General features: G+C 43.0%; 1 protein-coding gene across 4 annotated transcripts in view; it reads right to left on the bottom strand.

The window, feature by feature from the left end:
- The window catches only part of LOC135201249 (protein LTV1 homolog), a 34,887-nt gene that overhangs the window by 9,422 nt on the left and 6,681 nt on the right, over positions 1 to 18,784 (bottom strand). For all 4 annotated transcript variants that reach the window (XM_064230291.1, XM_064230156.1, XM_064230378.1 and 1 more), the window contains exons 2-4: positions 16,065 to 16,199; positions 15,601 to 15,747; positions 7,775 to 7,883 (exon numbers count right to left, since the gene is read on the bottom strand). In XM_064230291.1, the coding sequence (XP_064086361.1) occupies positions 7,775 to 7,883; positions 15,601 to 15,747; positions 16,065 to 16,199 (391 nt within the window). The remainder of the gene's footprint in view (positions 1 to 7,774; positions 7,884 to 15,600; positions 15,748 to 16,064; positions 16,200 to 18,784) is intronic.

The following is an 18,784-nucleotide window of genomic DNA, read 5'->3' as shown; positions in this document are numbered from 1 at the left end:
ATTACCTCTCCCAGGAGTTTGAATGGAGGAAAGGCGTAGAGATCCATCCCCTTCCAATTCCAAATGCATGGCGTCTATTGCTATTCTATTGCTCCTGGGTCTAGAACCGGAGAGCAGTAAATAGGAAGCCTCTTCGTTTTTGCTGTCGCGAAGAGGTCTACCAGTTGGGCGTCCCCAAAGTTTCCACAACTCCTTGCAGATCTCTGGATGGAGAGTCCATTTGTTTGGAAGCATTTGATGTTGACGGCTGAGGAGATCCGCACGAACGTTCTGCTGGTCCTGAAACGAACCTCGTTAGAATCGTTACATTTCTCAGCTTCGCCCAAAGTGAAATTTCCCTCGTTATCCTGAACAGGGAGCGAGATAGTTGATTCCTCCCTGTTTTTTGAGATATGCGAGCGCCGTGGTGTTGTCCGAGTTGACTTGTACAATTCGTCCCACAATCCTTGACTCAAAGCATTGAAGTGCCAAACGAATCGCCTCTAGCTCCTTGAGGTTTATGTGCCAGGACCTCTGTTCCCCTCTCCAGCGGCCTGACACTTCTTCATCCCCCAGTGTTGCTCCCCAGCCCGTCATGGACGCGTCTGAGAACAACACTAGGTTCTGGGCTCAGAACTTTGAGGGACATCCCTTCCGATAGCTTGACGGGATCGGACCACCACTTCAAATGCTCTTTGATCGATTGAGGGATTCTCAAAATCTCTCTAGGTCTTTCTTGTTCTTCCAGTTGTCTGACTAGGAAAAACTGAAGCTGCCTGAGGTGCAGCCTTCCCAGAGAAACAAATTTCTCCAGCGAGGAAATGGTCCCCGCCCCACAGCCAGACTCATCCATTCCCTCGCCGAGCTAGTTTCCTTCTCTAAGAAGACCGATACTTTCTCTAAGCATTTTAGCTGACGTTCTATGGATGGAAATGCTTGAAAAGCCACTGAATCCATCTGAATCCCCAGATACATGATGGACTGTGTGGGAATCAGATGGGACTTCTCAAAGTTGACCAGAAGGCCCAGGTCCTTCGTCAGCTGTAATGTCGTATGTAGGTCCTCCAGACACTGTTCCTTTGACGTGGACCGGATCAGCCAATCGTCTCAATAGAGTGAGACTTATCTTTGAGAGATGGAGCCATCTTGCTACATTTCGCATCATAAGCGTGAATATCATAGGGGCTGTACTCAGCCCGAAACAGAGAGCTCTGAATTGGAAGACCTGTCCTTTCAGAACGAATCTGAGGAACTTCCTGACCGAGGATGTATCGGAAACATGGAAATAGGCATCTTGGAGATCCAAGGACACCATCCAATCTCCTGGTCTCAGGGAAGCTAAAACAGACTGTGCAGTTTCCATCTTGAATTTTTATTTTCCTTACAAAAAGATTCAGCCTGCTTACGTCTAGGACAGGTCTCCATTCTCCCGAGTGCTTCGGAAAAAGGAAAACGCCTGTTGTAGAAGCCTGGCGAGTTCCGTGACACGACTCTTTCTACTGCTCTCTTTTCCAACATCTGATCCAAAAGGTCTAATAAGATCTGTTGCTTTGAATCCTGATAAGAGGGCGAAAGGTCTATTGGTTCTATGCTTTGTAACCTTTCTCGATCACTTCGAGTGACCAAGAGTTCGCCCCTCTTATCCTCCATGCTTCGGCGAATAGAGCGAGTCTCGCCCCGACTGGTGTCTGGAGGGCCGAAAAGTCATTTCTTTCCCCTGGTTTTTGAGGGGGCTCTGCCCCTAGGGAAACTCCTCCCTCGAGCAGCAGCTCTTGAAGAGGCTCTTCCACGAAAGGGCTTATAATTCTTCCTAGAAGCTTGCGTGGTTCTTGAAGACATCTGATCAGCAGGACATTTCGAAGACCGAGACAATAAGTCCTGCGTCGCTCGTTCTTGGAGATTTACTGATAAATCCTTTACCATCGATTGTGGAAAAAGATGAGCAGAAAAGGGAGCGAATAACAATTCTGCTTTTGCGCTGGCGACACTGACTTAGCTGTGAAGCTACAGAAGAGTGCGCGTTTCTTCAGGACTCCCGACGCAAAATGTGATGCCAGTTCGTCGGAGCCATCTCTTACTGCTCTGTCCATGCATGACAAAATACTCGCTAAGTCCTCCAATGAGATGGAATCTGGGCTTCTAGACTGAACATCCAAGACGCCCAAACACCAATCTAGAAAGTTAAAAACTTCCCAAAGTTTTATAAAGGCCTTTGAGATGGTGATCTATCTCCGACATTGTCCACGAAACTTTCGCTGATGCCAGGTAAGATCTTCTAGGAGCTTCCACTAAGTTGGCGAAATCCCCTTGTGCGGAAGCGGGGATTCTCAAACCTGCTTCCTCTTCTGTCTCGTACCACTTCCCCGATCTTCCACAAAGCCTTGTGGGGGGAAGTGCAAAAGAAGTCTTGCCCTTTGTCATTTTGGATTCCATCCAATCATGGATTCTTTTAAAAGCCCTTTTAGTCGAGAGCGAGGTGGCCATTTTGACAAAATTTGGAGTCTTCCTTGCTTCGAGGAGGTTAGTTGCGAAGGTGGAGAGAGAGGAACTGGAGCTCGAACTTCTCGGGAAACAAATCTTTTAAAAGACGAGTCAAGTCATTATAATCCACAGAGGATGAGGTTGTAGGATCCTCCTCCTCTTCCGAAACAGCCTCGCTTGACGATTTATTTTCTAATGGAGACATAGCCTTATTCTGCATTGAACGAGAAGAAACCAAAGTTTCACCTCCCTTTCGAACCGTAGGTTTTGTGTTTGAAATCAATTTTGAAGAGGAGAGTCTGCTATGTTCTCCTAACCTTGACTTTCTCTCCGAATTTTCCAAACTGACGTCATACGATTTCTCTTGACGAGCACTGATATTGTAGTTCTACTACCTTGAAGCATATGGCGCTTAACCTTCTGACTAGCGACCTGTTCTTTTCTTCTCAGGGTGACTTTATGCATCGGACGCCTAGCGCCCTCAAAAGCGTCCGGAAACGTCTATTTTGCCTCCTGGAAAGCTCCTCATTTGCTCCTGGAAAGCGTCCTCATTTGCGTCCTGGAAGCGTCCTCATTTGCGTCCTGAAACGCGTACTGATATGAAGGACGACGAGCGTCCTTACTAGCACTACGCCTCGCGTCCTCAAAAACGTCCTCATATTCATCTTCATATCCTTCTTTTGTTTTAACTAATATCGTGCGTCTGAAGTCTCTCCAGCCGACGTTTCCGACCCCGAGCGTCCGAGAATCGTCCTTACGAGCGTCCTGGTTAGCAAAGCGTTTGTTTTGTTGAATACTCTCTTCCTGTAAGTCAAGATCAATTCCTCCCAATTTTATTTCTGAGCGATCCTTCTGAACGTTCTTCGACTCTGGGAAAAGACGGCGGCGGCCTTTTTCTTTACCGCCAATACTTCTAGAGACTCTCTCAGCAGGACTGCTTGCGCGTTCCTGATTGAGTCGATGAGGTCTAGAAGGCGACGGATCAGACGAAGACGAAAAGAACGAAGAGAAGCCGCAGGAGAACGTCTAGATTTCTTGACGGGTAGCCAAAGATCTTTTTGACGACTACGTGACTCTTTCCTCTTTCTTGGCGAAAAAACGTATCCAACTGTTGACGAATCGCTTCGAGAGTCTTTTTTGATGGTGAAGAACCATATGATGGAATGAACCTTTGAGAAGAAAAAAAAAAAAAAAGATGGGCGAGGGGTGGGACGCCTTCTTCCTTCTCTCCGGCTGGACTCGAATCAGGACCGCTCAGAAAGCGTCCTAAATCTCTTGTGCGGGTATACTGTCTTCTGAAGTCTTCCGGAGAAGACCGAAGCGTAATCGAGGCGGAGGAGCTCTCGATCCTCCCGATGAAGCGTCCTCTTCCATCATACCTTTCCTAAGAGGGCGAGAAAAGACGATGGCCGCCAGAGTGCGACGTACTTACGTCCTTGACCTTACTCTCATACCTGGAGAGGCTGCGTACTCTTCCTAAGACCTTTCCTAAGAGGGCGAGAAAACTATGGCCGCCAGTGCGACGTCTTACGTTCTTCCTTACCACTCTCACTTAGAGAGGCTGCGTACTCTTCCGTAAGACCTTTCCATAAGAGGGCGAGAAAGACGATGGCCGCTTGTCGACACCTTACGTCTTCCTTACCACTCTCAGTCGGAGAGGTCTTCCGAGATTCCCACCCACGGTGAGGTGAGGACGTCTCGGAGGAAGGAGAAGCATTCCTTCAAGATTCGAGCTTGCGCGCGATCTTTGGCAGCCTGGGATGCGTCTTCAGGATCTGCCGAAGGGACGCCAGACCGGTGTTTAATTCCGTAACCCTCCTTCGGCCTTCGACATGTCCATTCCCTGTGTTCGGGAGTCCGACAGAGGTCTCAACCTGGAGGCATTATAGGACCGATCTGACGCCCCCTCCCATTCACTAGGGGCACTAACATTATCACTACACTTTTGCACATTAGATTGTAGCACTTTCATTTTCGATTCAAGTTCCGAATCGATTCTAAAATGGTAGAAAGGGCATTCCCTTCGGTAACATCACTTCCTTATCTGAAGGAGAAATTATAGGGTTATGCGTAGCATGTTCTACATTTATGTTAGATTGAGCAACTTTACTTTGACTTTTAACAGAAGCTCATCTCCTGGAGGTAAGACCTCTAATTCTGTCACGCTCAAGTCTACGAATGTAAGATTCATACGCCTTCCATTCGACATCAGTTAACACTTCACATTCTTTGCACCTATCATCCAACAAGCAAACATGCCCTCTACAATTCACACACACTGTGTGAGGATCTACCGAGGCTTTTGGTAGCCTCACCTTACATTCTTCTACACCACACACCCTGAAACTAGTAGAACTAGATCCAGACATCTCATTCTAAGAAAAATCAAAGCCAAAATCAAAATCCAAACCACAATAGCGTATGCCAAATCGCTAAGCAGTCCGAATGACCAAAAAGACAATCCAAATACTCAAGTGACAAATGAAGTTTTCGAAATCCTAAGCGGAGGTCTGTAAACAGATGTTTACCGACCGGCGAACAGAAAGAAAAATCTGAATAGAAAATGGGAATGGTTCCCGGTATCCGCTCCCAGCGGCGGGAATGGGTACTAACCACCTAGCCGACCACTGCGTTTGCCGGTGAGTTTTTTGAATTCTGTCGGTCGTCAGAGAATACAGCTATATATATATCTGGCAGGTAAGTGTCATGAACAAACCAAAGATTATTACTCTATTAACCCTCTTACACCGATTGGACGTATTAAACGTCGAGTCAAAATGTCTCCCGTATGCCGATTGGACGTATCATACGTCGGCTCAAAAACAAAAAAAGTTTTTTTAAAAATTCGCGGAAAAATACTTATAGGCCTACCAGCCGAAAACTTTTGTATCACGCGCCTTGGGGGATGCTGGGAGTTCACGGATCAAGGCGTTGTTTTGTTTACAATCGCTACGCAGGCGCGAATTTCTTTCTTATACGCACTAAAAAGTATCAGTGACACATCTCGGAAATTATTTCGTCACTTTGACATAATTATTGCACCATTTTAAATTATCCTTTACATGAATATTATATATGAAAATGCGCAATTTCATGCACAATACAACTAAAAAATACTCATGATTGTAGCTTTTATCAATTTTGAAATATTTTCATATAAATAACGATAAGTGCAAAAATTTCAACCTTCGGTCAACTTTGACTCTACAGAAATGGTCGAGAAACGCAATTGTAAGCTAAAAGCTTATATTATAGATAATATTCAATCATTTTGCCTTCATTTTGCAACAAATTGGACGTCTCTAGCACAATATTTCGATTTATGGTGAATTTATGAAAAAACTTTTTCTTACGTTTGTGCGATAACTCTTCCGATACATTTTTTCGTGCGATTGTCCTAATGTTTGCACCCTTTTAAATTTGCCGTTACATAAAGTTTTATATATGGAAATGTGCGCAATTTCATGCACAATACAAAAAAAAAAAAACCATGGTTGTAGCTACTTTTATCAGTTTTGAATATTTTCATATAAATAACGTTAAGTTGCAAAAATTTCAACTTTCGGGTCAGCTTGACTCTACCGAAATGGTCGAAAAACGCAATTGTAAGCTAAAACTCTTATATTCTAGTAATATTCAATCATTTACCTTCATTTTGCAACGACTTGGAAGTCTCTAGCACAATATTCGATTTATGGTGAATTTATGAAAAAAAAAAAAAATTACGTTATCGCGCGGTAACTCTCCGAAAAAAATCAGAATTTTTTTGTGCGATTGTCGAAATGTTTGCACCATTTAAAATTAGCTGTTACATAAAGCTTTTATATATGAAAAATGTGCGCAATTTCATGTAGAAATATACAACTAAAAAATGATTAGAAGGTTGTAGCTTTTCTCTTTTTTCTCGAAATATTTGCATATAAATCACGATAAATAGAAAAAAAAAACCACGTTCGGTCAAATTTGACTCTACCGAACTAGTTGAAAAAAGCAATTGTAAGCTAAAACTCTTACGGCCTAGTAATATTCCATCCATCTCTTCATTTTGAAACAAATTTGAAGTCTCTAAAAACAATATTGTGATTTTATGGTGAAATTTTTGAAAAATATATTTACCTTCACTCCGCGCGCCGATTCGCGGCCGCAAGTCTCCGAAATACGTACATGGCATTATCCTAATATTTGCTCCTTTTCATATTAGCCTTTTTTATAGTTTCATATATCAAATGTGCGCAAATTCATGAAGAATACAATAAAAAATAATTGAAGGTTGTAGCTTTTTCCATCTTCGAAAATATGTGCATATGAAAAAATATTATATTAAAATTTTTAATTTCGACATTCGGTCAAATTTAACTCGTCCGAAATGGTCGAAATCTGCAATTCTAATCTAAAACTCTTACAGTATCGTAATATTCAATCATTTGTCTTAATTTTGAAAACAACAAATTGGAAGTCTCTAGAACATTATTTAGAATTACGGTGAATTTTTGAAAAAAATATTTTTTTGCGTCCGCGCGTTACGAATTCGTACATCATTTTGTGATAATATTTTTCCGGTGTTGCTTTTATTGTTTTACAATGTATTATATATCAAAATGATCGCAATTTAGTGTACAATACAACGCAAAAATAAGTAACTGGTTAGCTTTGACCGTTTTCTGCACAGCGTGATTTGAATACAATTATGTATGAATTTTTTTTTTTTCGCTACCATATATCGCATTATTTACATATGATAATAATATTATTTTTCATTTCTGATGGTTGCATTCTAAACTTCAGGCAATGACAAAAAAAGGAGCCAAAAATGAACTCTTAATCTTCAAAAGTACGCGCGCTGTAATTTTTTGAAAAAATTATTTTTTCCACTTCCGCGCTCACTCCAAACCAGGCCCGGCATACGGGAGACGTTTTGATTTTTAGGGCTCCGGCGTAAGAGGGTTAACAACAGGGCTGAGCAATGGGCTAAAAAAAATTAAGGCACTTCTGCTAACAAATATCCCCATTATAAAATATTTTACCTGAACTTTATAGGCCCAAAATCACTTTCTACACATAAAAAACCATTCAGAAACCTATCCTTCAATTTCTCTTCTTTAAGGTTAAGCCAGCTGGGAAGAAAATAAACTACTTAGCACTTCAGCCTAATCAACCTCAAATTTCCTTGGAAAAATATTCAGAACAGCTTTCAAAGGTTATGTAGAGTATGTTGCGAAGCTTTTAGCAACCCTGTCTGAGTTCACAACCTCCAACTATGCAGATCAAGGTTACTTATAAAAACCTGTATACCGTATATATAAATAATACACACCTGTTAGAGGAGCAGCCTTATTGAGAAGCCCAATAGGCTCTTCCAGAAATGACTCGAATACGGAGGAAGGCAAAACCAACTTCTGTTTACGGAGTTCTTTCTTGTTAGCCTGTTAAAAAACATTACAAAAGTAGTTACATGAAACTGTTCTCACTAATGTCACTAAGCAAACTCAATTATTGCACATAAAATTGCAGTGATAGATTTATAGTAGTATTTATTAAACTATACTTGAGGTATATAACAACAAAAATTCATGATGCAGAACTTCTCTGCTCAATAATTCCTATTTTACATTAGTTACTCAAGTACATGACGACTAAGTAACTCCATACAAACAGATAATACTTAGGTAGCTGGAAAAGAATAGGAGTACAAATACTAAAAAGGCAACATGTAATGAACTTTCTAGTGTTTTGATGTTCTATCTATGTAGAGTGAAGTACTATACTTTCACTGCACTTCACATATTATGTAGAGAGCTTATTGATAACTTCATGGTGCTTTTAATGAAATTAACAAGCAGTCCCCAGTTTACGACAGGGGTTCTGTTCTTGAGAAGCTTCGTAAGGCGAAATTGTCAAAACTTTTAAGAAAAACTTACTTTGTGTGTAATCAACTATGAAAACTGCATTTTTGTTGCATTTTTTTCATCGACAAAATAATTCAAAAACCGATTATTCTGCATTTTTGGAGTCACATTTCTTCCATCAGATCGGCAGCGTAACCCTGGAACAGGTGTGGTAAGCCTGGAAATAACTTCTGATGAATATAATTGAAGTGACGTAGCCTCGGAATGTTGTAAGCCGGAGACTGCCTGTATTGTAGGTCTAACTTGCTCTGGTGTTCTGTTTGACCCAAACATCACAATAAATAAATAAAAATGATATTGTTATGTTACAATAAAGTTTCATACATACTTACCTGGCAGATATATACATAGCTAAGACTCCGTCGTCCCCGACAGAAATTCAAATTTCGCGCCACTCGCTACAGGTAGTCCAGGTGATCTACCGGCCGGTGCCCTGGGCGGCAGGACTAGGAACCATCCCCGTTTTCTATCATATTTTCTCTCTTCACCTGTCTCTGCGGGGAGGCTGGGTGGGCCTTTAATTGTATATATCTGCCAGGTAAGTATGTATGAAAACTTTATTGTAACTAACAATATCATTTTCATACAATCAACTTACCTGTCAGATATATACATAGCTGATTGGCACCTTTCGGTGGAGGGTAAGAGACAGCTACTATATGGAATAGACAGGTAAACAACATATGTTGTAGGTATAAATAAAACCTTGGTTCCTACCTGATAGGTGGTAGACTTCGTGGGTGTTTGCCCAGTAGTCTGCATCACCTCAAGAAACTTTAGCGAGATATATGATCTATGGCCAAGAGTTCTTGGTGGGTCTGCCGATGGGTCTTATCCGCTTACTCGGCAGAGCCTGAAAGGACTTTGTCAATGGGTGCTGATCCACTTATATGACAATACACCTTATGAAGAGCACACAACCAATCCCGACCACCATGATCCTAACCATATGTTTAGAACTAAGGATTGTTCCGAGTTATCCCCGAACTCGTCACAACAACCGTAACTCAAAACCACTATGCACACATACATAATTTCTATATACTCATCTCATCTAATTAGATATGACAAGTTCTCTTACTGAACAACATAGATGGCCGCCCGTGCTAAACCAAGTCCTCCATTGTTCGAAGAGACTCCAGACCATATCCAAAAGAAGAAAAAGTATATACTTTTAAGGATTGTGTCTGGCTGGGCTCCCGTACCCAGAATCGTATCCGCCGATACGAAAGGACCTAGAGAAAAAAACTTCTCATATGTCACACGAACGTCTTTTCAAGTAATGAGATGCAAATACGAGTTGCATCTCCAAAATGTCGTATCTATGATGTTTTTAAGCGACCATATTCTTATGAAACGAGAGAGACGTCGCTACTGCTCTCACTTCATGAGCTTTAACTCTCAACAGTCGTAACTGTTCGTCAGAACAGACCTTATGCGCGTCTGTAATGAAGTTCCTCACAAAGAATGCCAGAGCATTCTTGGACATCAGTCTTGTGGGGTCTTTTACCGCGCACCAAAGACCTTGTTCTAGAGCCCTCCCATCTGATGCTTTCTCTGAATGGTAAAACTTTAGAGCTCTTACAGGCATAGAGATCTTCTGCTTCTCTTCTACGAGACTCGATATGCCTTTGACTTCAAATGACTTAGGCCAGGGATTCGAGGGATTCTCATTCTTAGCTAAAAAACAGTGTCTTAAAACGAGCAAATAGCCTGAGTCTCCCTTGAAACCTACTTTATCTTGCAGAGCATGTAATTCACTAACTCTCTTTGCCGTAGTAAAGATAATAGGAATAGGCTTTTCTGGTGATGTCTCGAAACGAAGGCCCCCAGATGAGGAGGGTTCGAATCTTTTCAAGATGAAAGAAACTTGAGGACGCACGTCTAGTTCCAGTCGGAGGGACCGGTTCCTTTTACGAACTTTGAAGTCTCAAATGACCTTATGAGATCGTGGAGATCTTTATTATCTGCCAGATCTAATCCTCTATTCCTGAAGACAGCCCGAGAGCATACTTCTGTATCCCTTTATTGTGGGATACAGCTATGATGAGTTGCTCTCTCAGGAATAGAAAGGAAATCAGCAATTTTCCTGCTATAGAGTGGAGGGAGGAGGACAACTTTCTTAGATCTACACCACCTTCTAAAAACCTCCCACTTCGATTGATATACTTTCGTAGTGGAGGTTCTGCGTGCTCTCGCGATCGCGCTTGCCACTTTCGCGAGAAAACCCCTCTCTCCGCTCTGACGAGTCTTTCGATAGTCGAAAGGCAGTCAGAGCGAGAGCGGGGAGGTTTTGATGTACCTCTTGAAGTGTGGTGTCTGAGAAGATCCGTCCTTCTTGGTAGGGATTCTAGGAAAGTCTACGATCCACTCTACCACCTCCGTGAACCATCTTCTTGGGCCGCCAAAAGGGGGCTATCAATTGTCATCCTCGTCTCCTTTGACGCCCACAATGTTTTTCATTAACTAATCCCAGATTTTGAATGGAGGAAAAGCATATAACGTCTACTCGAGACCAATCTCAGCAGGAAGGAAGTCTACCCATAAGAGCTCTTGGATCTCCGCGACCGAGCAAAAGACTGCCAGCTTTTCCCGGAAAAATGAATGGTGGCGAAGAGATCCACATGAGGTTGTTCCCCACAGAGACCAGAGATCTTGACACTTCCTCGTGTAGGTCCACTCTGTATGAAGGACCTGGTTCCTCCTGCTGAGTCTGTCTGCCCTCACATTCTTTACTCCCCCCTGCACGAACCTTGTCAGAAGGGAGATGTTCCTGTGAGACGTCCAAAGCAAAAGGTCTCTCGTCAGTTCGTAAAGGAACGAGGAGTGAGTCCCTCCCTGTTTTCGAATGTAGGCAAGTGCGGGTGGTGTTTGTCCACGTTTACTTGCACTACTTTTCGACACCAGAGGTTCTAGACTCTTTCAAAGCCAGATGCACGGCGAAGAGCTCTTTGCAGTTTATGTGCCAAGTCACCTGTGCTGGTTCCCAGGTGCCTGACACCTCCTTCGAGCCTAAATGTTGCTCCCAACCTTTCTCCGACGCGTCGGAGTACAACACTAGGTCTGGGTTCTGTGTCCTTAGAGAGATCCCTTTGTTTCTCTTCCAGAGGGGGCAACCACCATTCCAGGTGCGATCTTGTCTCCACTGGAATGGGAAAGACGTTTCACGAAAGTTGTCCAGTTTTCCAACTCCAGACTTCTTGAGGAAGAATTGAAGCGGACGTAAATGAAGTCTTCCTAGTGGGAAGAACTGTTCGGAGCGAGGAAAGGGTCCCTAGAAGGCTCAACCATTCCCTCGCCAAGACGTATGTTCCTTCCTTAAGAAGAGAGAGACTATCCGCAAACCTTTTGCGATTCTCTCTTGCGAAGGAAATACCGAAAACCCCGAGAATCCATCCGAATCCCCAGCCCCAGATAGACTAAAGTCCTGTCTGGGGGTAGCTGCGATTCTCGAGGTTCACGAGCAATCCCAACGCTTTGATCAGATCTAAAGTTAACTTCAGGTCCTCCAAGCACGGTCTCTTTGATCTGGCCCTGAGAGCCAGTCGTCCAGATACAGAGAGATATTTACTCCTTTGAGGTGAAGAAACCCTCACATTTCTTCATCATTGCTTGTGAAGACCTGAGGAGCTGTTGGACAGGCCGAAAACACAAGGCTCTGAACTGAAAAGATCCTTCCCCCCGTCATGAAACGGAGGTACTTCTTCGATGAAGGGTGGATCGGGACGTGAAAGTAGGCGTCCTGGAGATCTAGAGACACCATCCAATCTCCTTGTCGTAAAGACGCCAGGACTGAAGCAGAAGTCTCCATGGAGAACTTCTCCTTCCGAACAAATTTGTTCAGAGAGCTGACGTCCAGTACTGGTCTCCAGCCTCCCGAGGCTTTCGCAACCAAGAAAAAGGCAATTGTAAAACCCCTGGAGTTTTGATCTAGTACTAGTTCTATCGCTCTCTTGTCCCACATTTGTTTCCACCATCGATCGAAGAGTATCCCTCAGCACAGGATCCTTGTACTTGGCTGTTAGTTCCCTTGGTATTGACGTTAGGGAGGAGTGTTCAGGAAAGGGATTCGATATCCCTTCCTTATTATAGCCAACGATGACGCGTCCGCGTTTATAAGTGTCCAGGCTCCACAAATCCCAGGAGCCTGGCACCTACTGGTGCTTGGAGGAGAGAAGCTCATTTTCCCTTTTTAAAGGGACGAAAGGCAGACCTACCTCTCTTCTCCGGATTCCTTCCTTCTTGCGGGAGGTCTGGAGGTCGGACCACTCGAAAGGGCTGAACCGATGTACTCGGTCCTTTCTTGTCAGATGTAGAAGCAGGCTTCTTCTTCCTTGCTGACTGCGTCAGAAAGATCCTGAGTCGCCTTCTCAGTCAATGAATGAGCAATGTCCTTCACCAACTGAGAAGGGGAACAAAAAAAGTCAGACAAAGGCGAATACAGCAGCGCTGCCCCTCTGAGCATGGGAGACTGCCTTGGTTAAAAAGGCACCATATACCGTCCTCTTCTTTAGAAGACCCTGCTCCAAACAAAGAGGAGATTTCTTTCAAAAGAGCCATCCTGTACCGCTTTGTCCCTATACAAGACAATATGCACAAAAGGGCTTCCGGTTTCGATTCCTTCCGAATCATGGGCTTTCTTGGACATCACCCCAACGGGACCAATCTAAGAAGTTGAAAACTTCCAATACATTGAAAGTCCCTTGAGGAGATGGGTCCAGTTCAGAAATGCCCCCCACGTAATCCGTGCCGAGTTGAGACCTTGTCTGACGTGAAGCGTCAACTAAGGTCGAAAAAGTATGCTTCTGACGTAGACGGGAGACAATACCCATATTCTCTCCCGTCTGATACCAAATGACCTCTTTTACCAAGCTAGTCTCGCTGGAGGCATGCAGAAAAGACCGTTCTTACTAAGTCTTTCTTAGACTTCATCCACGAGTCTAAGGGGATTGTGAGAGCCCTCTTTCATTGAAATGGTGGGCTTCATTTTGAGAAAAGACGAAGACTTCTTGTCTAGCACTCGAAAAACAGAGAGCGCGGAGAAGGAGGAGCGGCAGGAGTCAATTCGTCTCCATACTCCTCTAGAAGCAAGGCAGTCAAAACTTTATAGTTCGACAGTCCTTCTCTTCCTTGATATTCTTCATCCGAGTTTCCTTCCAACTCGGGATCTAAATGAGTCTCCGCTCCCCTTTCTGTACGTTCCTCCTCTGGAGGAGACAAACTCCTAATAGGAGAGGGGCTAAGGGAATGATCTTCTTTCCTCTTCCCAGCTTTAATAGCCTTGGAAGGCGCCAAAAGCTCAGGCTTCTCTCGATAAATAGAAGATGCTTCCCGCTTGGATGACGCTTCTCGTCCGCCAAGCGTCCTGGCTGACGTCTCCCGCTTACTTGGCTGCTGACGTCCGGATGACGCCTCGCGCCTGGAAGACGCTCCGCTCTCAAAAGGGCGTCCTACTTGGCGCCAAAATATTGGTTGGAGCTTCACGTCTACCAACAGCTTTCAAAGACGCTTCATGTCTAAAAGACGTCTCACGTCTCTCTGGCGTTACGTAACTTTCGTAAGCAACCGATCTCGCTCTCGAACCCGAAGCTTCTGTAATATGTTTAGAAGCTTCACGTCTGCATGACGCTTCTCGCTTAGCAGGGGAGAGAGGACGAGACTTCTTGATTGGAAGCGAAACGTCCTTCCTACGAGGCGCTAAAACTCCCACTAGAGAGGTCAGTTGCTCTTGAACTGCCATAATAATTCTCCTTGAAGCTTCTCCCACGTCAACTGCATGACGCCTTTCGTCATCACTCGGGGGAGAAGTAGGAAAGGTACTTCTGCGTACTCGTCGGGTGACGCTGACGCCACCTTCGCCTTCTTAATAGAAGAGGGAGCGTCATCTGAGAAACGCTCTGGGCTCGAATCAATTTCGGGTTCTTTCATATGACGCTTCAGAGGTCTCGATAAATTCGACTCCTTCCACCCTCGTTTAGGTGAGGGAGAGGGAGAGGATGAGAAACACTCACGAAGGACGCTTTTTTTCTAGAGCGCCCTTGAGCAGCCTGCCACGAAACAGAGCTAGCTGAAGGGACGTCTGACGGGGGTTGGGATTCCCCACGACCTCCTTAAGGCTTTCGACTTCCTTCTCCTCTGGGCATGGGAGCTTGGAAGAGGTCTAGGCCTGGGAGCGTCGCAGGGACGATCAAACGCCCCCTCCACAACACTGGGAGAACTCACTTCACTGTAATGCTCACTTTCACTAGCCTTACCTTGTAAGTCCGCCATTTTGGACTTCATGTCTCGAATCGTAGCTTTCAGATCGGCGATTTCCGAGGCCGATTCCGAAAGTACACTTTGTGAATGAGAAACATAGGGAGAATCTAAATCAGTAGGATTAGAATTATCAGTAAAAGGCTCAATAGGCCTGAACTCACACCTTTCAGAGTCTAACCCTATCCCTCTCTAACTTCTTCAAATAAGAAGTTAAAGTCTTCCACTCTTCTGCATTTAATCCCTCGCATTCATTACAAGTATTATTAGCAGAACACTGAAACCCCCTACATTTACGGCATACAGTGTGAGGATCAACCGAAGCTTTCGGTATCCTCACCCTGCAGCCTACATTCACACACATTCTCACACTCACATTTGAATCAGACATACTGAGAAAAATCCAAAAAGCAATTCCAAAACAGTCCCCAGGTAGCAATGCCCAAAAACACGATCCAGATACGTCACCAAAAAGCCGAGAAACGATGATCAAAGGATGAAATAAGAATCTAAGTCAGGAGGTAATAGCAACAATGTTGATACCACCGGCGACAGAGAAAATATGATAGAAAACGGGGATGGTTCCTAGTCCTGCCGCCCAGGGCAGGCCGGTAGATCACCTGACCTACCTGTAGCGAGTGGCGCGAAATTTGAATTTCTGTCGGGGACGACGGAGTCTTAGCTATGTATATTTCTGACAGGTAAGTTGATTGTATGAAACTGACAGTTTAAAACTACTACCAAATTTTTCCATAATTGCCTTTAATGCCTTTCAACTCAAAAAGGGCCCCACACGATTCCAATACGTTTTTCCTGTGGTACGTTACAGTTCACAAAGCTTTGTTCATCTCCAGCCTCCCATCTCATAGTTCTCATCCAAATGGATCTGGGTCTTCTACCTCTCCTTTTGAGCCCAAGGAATGAATTTTAACATAAAAAATCTTTGAGTAACAAAGCAGTAAACCTTCTAGCCACTGACCTGAGGGTCTTCTTTACGAATAGTGTAAACTTCTAATTCTTCATCATCCCAATTCACAGCTTCACGCACGCCTCGGAGATGTTGCAAATAATTGTAATCATCATCAAAGTAAATTCCATACTTCTGTTGCTCTGCTTTCTGCTCTTCCTACAGGATAAAAGATGAGATGGCTGCATAGAGTATCGTCACTTAAAGTATCCTAAAGCTATGAGTAACTACAACATTGGAGGAAAAAAAGAGAGTAAAACCTTGATATGCTTATCCTGAAATTATGAAGTAATATGGATGGAAATTTTCACAAATCATGTAAAAAGCTCTGGTAAAAAACTTAAAAATGGCAGTTAATTAACATTTACAGTACAGTACAAAGAAAAAAAATTTATTTGTATCACTATTAATAAAATGGCCACTAAATTTACAGTAATATTGTATACCATTCCACACTGCACGTTAGAACTACATACCACTTCAGACGGCTGTAAAACTGACTGAGGTGCAGTCTCGTCGGCGACCAGTGGATCTCTCTGGCTGCGAGCCACCACCTTAAAGGTGTGAAGAACATCCCGCCGACGATCAATGAATTTCTTACTTTTCTTTCCCTGTAATTAAGGAAAATCAATAAACAAAACAGATGCATTTGAACCACGTAAAATGTACATATATAGTGCTCGTATAGAATCACAACGTAAACATATCATAGTCATAAAAGTGCAACATTACAATACAGCAGACTATTTACTATGATTGCAATTGCAAAATGTTAAAACATAGTGGCCAAGTGAGGCTTTAGTGTAGAGTCAATGTCATCAACTTCTGGTTCATTTTTCCACTATCATTCTTTCAAAAATCCACATTCCATAATCTATACTAGCCCTCATTTTAAACATTTCTATTTCCCCCTCAAAGTGTAGCTGTTACTGAATACTTTAGAAATTTTAATAAAAATTTCCTCTCACTCCACTTTGTATTTGTTCCTGGACCTCATGCTATGAGGTCATTCATCACTGAAAGGCAAACTACGAGTAAAGAACGTTTTAAAGTGTAACAGGAGGAAAACCTCGCAGTTGCAATATGACACAATTATTAGGCGAGTGGAAAGTAAGATGGAAGAATGAAAATATGAGCGGAAGTCCAGCAAAAGGAATGAGAGGGATTGCAGCTAGGGGCCGAAGGGACTCTGCAAATATCCTCAAGTAATGCCTACATTGCACTGCGTGAGGTGCAGTGACGGCACCACTCCCCATTTAGGGCTGTTCTTCTCCCAGGCATGGTGACGAAAGACACTGAAGGGAAAAAAAATTAGCATTCTTACCCTTCTTATACTACAGTAATAGGAATGAAATGGATGGCTGCTAAGGGCCGAAGGGATACTGCAAAGAACCTGAAGTAATGCCTACAGTGCAACCATGTGAAGTGCACCATACACTAACAGGGTTCTGTTTCTTATACATATGCTTCTACTTTTAGTCAAGCTGAAGGTGTTTTACGTTCTACAACTTTTAAACGTGTTTCCTTCATGCCATAGATCAACATTTCACTTTTTCGTGAAATTCTAGCCAACTTTGAGTAACTTCAGTATTTTTGCATTTGTTTCCACTTTTAGGCCATAGGTCAAGCACTGGGACCTATGAGGCCATTCAGCACTGAAATGGATTGATAGGTGTAATAGGAGGAAAACCTCGCAGTTGCACTGTGAGGCAATTGTTAGGTGAGGGTGGAAAGTAAGATGGAAGAAAACGAACATGAAAGGAGGTACAGTAAAAGGAACAAAAGGGGTTGCAGGTAGGGGCTGAAGGCACGCTGCAAACAACCTTAAGTAATGCCTACAATGCACAGGGTTCAGTTTCAACTTGACCTACGACTAAATATTTAACGATGAATTATCAACAACTGCAGCAATTTATCATTTTTAGGTTGACAGCATATAGTATGTTAGTAATAAGCAAGGTATTAGCTATTTACTGCTGAAGGGTTTCAGAAAAAGACCCTAACTGCAAAACTGAAGCCTACTACAAAAGCCTGAATTGCTGCCAATTGCTGATAGGAATATTTGCCGCATTTTGTTGTTTATGATATTTATAGTCTTGATTTTTCATTAACCTATAAGGGGCTGGTACTAAACAATGCATCCATTGGGAACATAAACGAGTACTTAGGGTACCAGAGAGGCACAGTAATCATTATCTACTGTCCGCTAATTAGAAATGAGAAAATTGGAATTTCACTATGTAGTACTGGGCTATGATATATGCTACTTGATATATTCAAGACAGAAGCTTCAGCATTCAGGCTGACACTGAAACAAATGAACGATACCTGGCCCAATACTCTTGCTCTCTCAAGTACTAGAAACGCCACGGTATTTGGGCACTTCAGAACAATAGCCTCGGTAATGAAGGAGAATGTTTTAGGTAGTGACTGCAGAGTAGGAGGTAAGGGTTATTGTAGGCCCAGTAGACACTTATGTAGTAGGCATTTCAGAGGGAATAGGGTAAAATACCAAATGGCCGGCCTCTACCGTAGTGCGACCACCTTCCCGAAAAAGTACTTTAACACGTCCTGTAACCCAGGATAGACATTAGTCAAGAACCAACATCCATCAAAGCAAAACCTTGAGACCTCTACTTTCCTCTCGGAATAAGTGTTTTCTCCCAACGTCACAAATTAATGCCATACCTAATTTCCTATTTTTGGGAAGGTGGTTACGCTACTGTAGATGGTAGCATTCAGTATTTTACCCGATAGGGTAAACAACCACAATCGATCCATCGTCATCGCGTGGCTCGGCCTTATTCACTCGATATTTAATTGGTGAAACAAGAATACAATTACATCTTTAAGCATACCATTCAAAAGATTGAAGTTTTGTCAACATAATGTGACATATGAAAGCCCCATACGAACTAAAATAAGCATGTGAGCTCTTCGTAAAATTTGTTTTCAAGGCAGTTTTGAAATCCAATATGGCAGCAACTTCATGACTTGCCGTTCGTAACCACAGACAATCCACCATCTTTCCCAGCCTTCCCAGCACTCATTTGAATAATGTTAGCATATATAAGTAACGTTTATTGATCTTACTCAAGATTGCAGTTGTAATCAGCACAATAAAACATTTTGTTGCCTATATTAGTGAAAGTATGAAACTTTATTCCCGGGGTCATGATTTGAACTGAAATTCATT

This window comes from Macrobrachium nipponense, chromosome 11 (genome assembly GCF_015104395.2).
Source record: "Macrobrachium nipponense isolate FS-2020 chromosome 11, ASM1510439v2, whole genome shotgun sequence".
Lineage (NCBI taxonomy): Eukaryota > Metazoa > Arthropoda > Malacostraca > Decapoda > Palaemonidae > Macrobrachium > Macrobrachium nipponense.
Note: the sequence above shows the minus strand (reverse complement) of the source record. Positions and strands in the feature narration are given on the sequence as shown.